The 5,007-nt window shown below is 45.8% G+C and overlaps 1 protein-coding gene across 1 annotated transcript; it reads left to right on the forward strand.

The window, feature by feature from the left end:
• Positions 1-3,408: 3,408 nt before the first annotated feature.
• On the forward strand, positions 3,409-4,604 carry LOC125534613 (probable isoaspartyl peptidase/L-asparaginase 2). Its single transcript, XM_048697789.1, has 2 exons — positions 3,409-3,804; positions 4,020-4,604. The coding sequence occupies exons 1-2, from the start codon at positions 3,409-3,411 to the stop codon at positions 4,602-4,604; spliced, it is 981 nt and encodes a 326-aa protein (XP_048553746.1).
• Positions 4,605-5,007: the final 403 nt, after the last annotated feature.

The following is a 5,007-nucleotide window of genomic DNA, read 5'->3' on the forward strand; positions in this document are numbered from 1 at the left end:
CCCCCCCCCCCCCAAGAAAATGGGGCCCCAAATTAGTTTTTACTAGAGCCATCTGTACATGAAGAAATTAGCCAATTCACTCCGGAACATAAAGCACTAGCTACGGAGAGTATTTTGGTTTTCTCTCCTTTGATTACTTTCTAGGAGACGCAGGCCTTTTTCACTCTTTGCCTTTGGTCTTCTCAATGGCAGTATTGATGGGACTACTTGTTGATGTGATTTTTTTTCTAAATTGTTACAATATCACTTCAACTACCAAAGGACCACAGTCATTTTTGGTGCTTTCATTTTAAGAAAATGAAAAGGAGGGGAATTATTTTTTAAAATGTAGCACTTCAGAATTGTGCTTGAAATTCTCTGATGGAGATGATCTTGAAGATTTTGTGGAAAAAAGTTCCAGAAAGATTGGTCGTTGCAACTAAAATACAGATTGGTAGATATTAATTCATAATTTCCATAATTTTTTGCACCACATAGCTCTTGGAAAAATTGTGTTGCGCATATGGTAAATTAAAAAAAAACTTCTCTCCCTAACGATTTTTTCTTAGGGATCAGGCCTGAACTTTGATTTTGCACTGGGCCCTCAAATTCTCAGATACGGCCCTGCTCGGGGGCTGCCTCTGCCGCGTCGCCGCCGAGCCCAAGCTGGTCGCGGCCGGACTCAACGCCACGGGCCTCCTCACTGTCTACACCTCCTTGCAAGTGACAAGTGCTAACTTGTTACTCCTGGTAAACAAGCAGGTTTTCTCGGAGGTCCCGGCAAGAGCAGCACGTGAGGCAGACGGAGATGGCCGCCGCCTTGTCCAGCAGCCTGTTGGCGTTGCCCGCTTAGCCGTCTAGTGGAGTGGATGTTTTGGTTTTCTCTTTTCTGATGATCAAGACAAGTCAAGGACGTGCGTGGAGCAAGCAGAATTAGATGTTGTTTTATTTCTTTCTTTCTTCTTTCTTTCTTTGAAAGCATGAAGGAAAACGCTACCTACTCCGATGTTTACTGATGCATCATCGTTATTCACAGCCACTAATTAATTAATTAATTATTAATCACCAAGTACTCACCCTTGGGATGTGCTAATCAATTTCACCGTTGCTGCCACTGCCGCCTACTTTTTGTACCCAAGCTAAACATCCAAGTCCAACACGCTACATTCTCGTAATTCGGCCAAGGGTATTGCCTTGTGTTGCTTTTTTGTTGATCCTCCTGGGAATACGCTTTGGTTTCTGGTTGTAGATATACCCTATATGAGGATTTTTTTAATAATTAAACAAAAAGTTAAAATAGTTTAGAAGTATTTTTAGAATAAACTTGACTTACTTTTGCACTAGTATATAAATTTTCATGAACAAAAAACCAACGTTGACTTAGAGCAAAAAAGCAAAATTTATTTGCTATTATAGGTCACTGTTCACACTATTTTGGCCCAAAATTTATCTTTTTTAAAAAGAAGTCAAAGGCAGATTTTCTTTTTTGGAATTTTTCTCACAAGTACAATGGAAGGTCAAGTTTATTTCAAAAATATTTTTAGAATTTTTTGACTTTTTGTTAAATTACTATTTTTTTTGTTTTGCATATAGGGTGTAGATACACCCATAGACCAAAAATTCCCCTCCTTGATCCTCCTCTCTATTTTCATGCGAGATACTTACTTTTAATTATCCTCAGGTCATACTCGGTAATGTTGGCTAATTCAATTTTGAATACTCAAAGTGTTGTGTTATTCGTACATCTAGTATATATTTTGACACTTGACACTACTACTTCCTCCGTTCCAAATTACTCGTCGCAAAAATGGATGTATCTAGAAGTAAAATACATCTAGATATATGGAGCATGCATGCATGGTCAACCTCCTCATGTTCGTCTGGCCATGCATGGATGGGTGCTCGTATTAACCTGTCTATCGAGTAGAAGAACAGGGCCACTTGGGAGAACAAGGAACAATTTCAAAGATCAATTCTTGCTATTTTGCGCAGTCAAGATATATAGATTATTCCTTTGTGGGACAAACACGACAGCCATACCAGGTGTGCCATTGTTGAGTACCCAAAAGGGTGGAGTTGTTTTAAGAAATGCAATGGGCTTTGAAAATCACTTTCAGACAATGACGTGACGAAAGGCACTAGAATGCTTGGTCGGGTTGCAAGAATCGATGATAAAACCAATGCTGATATTCAGAATGAAGAAGCACATAAATATTCCCAACTTGAAGCAAGTTTGACAGGGATGTGCAAGAGCTTGATATAAAGGTTGCTATGACGATGGAGCAAGTGAGCTTGATATAAAGATTGCTATCACAGGGATGTGCAAGAGGTTGATATAAAGAACATCAGGGTTTTTTGAGTCTCGGTATATTGTTTCCCGTAATCTTTGAATCTTTTTTATCTATATATGTAGGTGTCTTATTTATTGCATATAATGTAGGATGCAAAGGGAGAGAAAACTCGCTGAAATCAAGGATCTTCAGTTACAAATGCTAATGCTTAACAAGTAGGCTTTTTTAGAGCTGAAACAACTACATGGCGAATAGGAAGTAACGGAGATTATGCCACGTGAGGATGTTTCGCAGATTATTCTCTGGATTAATTTTGTCAATGCCATGCTCATGATGATTCTCTAGATTAATTCAATCAAAAAATTGCTAATATTCTCAACAGATCGGTACTCCGTTTTTGTAAGAACTCGGTGCTCCGGGCCGAGTAGTACGTGATGCACCGTAGCTGATAATGGCAACGATATTTCAGCACATAAAAATAGTAAGAAAAAAGTTGAGGGAAACATAAAAATAATAATAGTACACATGGAATCCCTAATCTTCCTTGGCTCGTCAAGACAATATGGCGTGGGTAACCCTAAAAACAGGTGTGGGTAGACCAGATAATCCCTTCGCTAAAATAAAGACCAGATAATTGAGAAATGGCAACAGCTGGAACATCTTTTGAATGGAATGGAATGGCAACCGAGATTGATTTTCTTTTTCCTAAACCAAGGCCAAAAGTGCATCTGATCTACTCCGTATTAATTTGAGGCCTCGCGATCGATCTCACCAAATTCGGCCATTCCTTCACGGCCGGGTGATCTGGTCTGATCTCCATCACGATTTTATATATGGATCCAGTTTACGGGATCGTCAATGGGAAAGTTCATCTATATATCCTAGTAGTAATAAAAATTGTTAGAAAGGGAAGTGACAGCGGTTTCGGCAGTAGAATCTCACGCACCCCCACGAGATTACGTGGTAATTTGATGCCATATGAACGACCGAGAGCTCCATCGCCATCGTCTCTCGTGGCTGATTCCCTATAAATACCACGCCATATATCCATGCCTTCTTCTCCAACACACACGAACCAACAGAGCAACAAGAAAGAAGAGAACGTAGTGCACAACACACCACCACCGACAGCACACGCATGGCGCGCTGGGCCATTGCCATCCACGGCGGCGCGGGCGTGGACCCGAACCTGCCGGTCCACAGGCAGGAGGAGGCGGAGCGGGTGCTGGCGCGGTGCCTGCAGGTGGGCGTGGACATGCTCCGGTCCGGCGCCGCCGCGCTGGACGTCGTGGAGGCCGTGGTGCGCGAGCTCGAGACGGACCCCTGCTTCAACTCCGGCCGCGGCTCTGCGCTCACCCGCGCCGGAACCGTCGAGATGGAGGCCAGTATCATGGACGGCCGCGGCCGCCGCTGCGGCGCCGTGTCGGGCGTCTCCACCGTCCGCAACCCCGTCTCCCTCGCCCGCCGCGTCATGGACAAGTCCCCCCACTCCTACCTCGCCTTCGACGGCGCCGAGGATTTCGCCCGCGAGCAGGTAATGAATTGAGATTAGAGAAGCTCCGTTGGTTATGTTTCCTACCTAGAATGAATGCACCCCCACTCAATAAGGAAACTATAAACTTGATTATGTTTCCCGTGGAATGTGTTGATCTTTATTTGCATCAAGAGTTAACTGAGATCAAGGTCAATTTTACTACTGGAATGTGTATGTGTTGATCTGACTTGGCTTCAAACTTGATGTGCTTGCAGGGCATGGAGACCGTCGAGAATAGCTACTTCATCACGGAGGAGAACGTGGGCATGCTCAAGCTCGCCAAGGAGTCCAACAGCATCCTCTTCGACTACCGCATCCCGCTCGCCGAGGCCGCAGCGTCGGAGAACCACAATAACGGCGGCATGGTGATGAACGGGCTGCCCATCAGCATCTACGCGCCAGAGACGGTGGGGTGCGCGGTGGTGGACTCGAGCGGCCACACGGCGGCGGCCACGTCCACGGGTGGGCTCATGAACAAGATGATGGGCCGCATCGGCGACTCGCCGCTCATCGGCGCTGGCACCTACGCGTGCGGGCACTGCGCCGTGTCGTGCACGGGCGAGGGCGAGGCCATCATCCGCTCCACGCTGGCGCGGGACGTGGCGGCCGTCATGGAGTACAAGGGCCTGCCTCTCCAGGAGGCCGTGGACTTCTGCGTCAAGGAGCGGCTCGGCGAGGGCTTTGCGGGCCTCATCGCAGTCTCCGGCACCGGCGAGGTAGCCTACGGTTTCAACTGCACCGGCATGTTCCGGGGCTGCGCCACCGGGGACGGATTCATGGAGGTCGGCATCTGGGAGTGAGCAAGCAAGCGCGTGGAGTCGCGGTGGCCGGTCTGAACTCTGCAGATTCTTTTTTAGTGCAACTCTGGAGATAAGTGTCCGTGCGTACGTGTGTGTCATCCTGCGATTGTCATGTGGTTCCAGTCTGGGATCCCGGGTTATTGCAGTAGTAGTTCTAGATTGGAGATTGGAAAATAATAATGTGAAAAGTTTCTATGGCGTCTGAAATTACAGCTCTCTTCAGTGTTCGTTTCAATTTTGACCAAAAAGGAGTTTCCCCCGGCTTCACCTTTTATTAAAGAGTTACTTACCTTTTTTACCCCTAAAATATATGGTTTTTATTAGCAAACACAGTAGGGTAAAAACCCTATTGTAACTCTGATTTTTCATTAATACTAACTAGCAAAGTGGCCCGCTCGATGCA

The sequence above is a fragment of the Triticum urartu genome, chromosome 2, assembly GCF_003073215.2.
Source record: "Triticum urartu cultivar G1812 chromosome 2, Tu2.1, whole genome shotgun sequence".
In the NCBI taxonomy this organism is placed as follows: domain Eukaryota; kingdom Viridiplantae; phylum Streptophyta; class Magnoliopsida; order Poales; family Poaceae; genus Triticum; species Triticum urartu.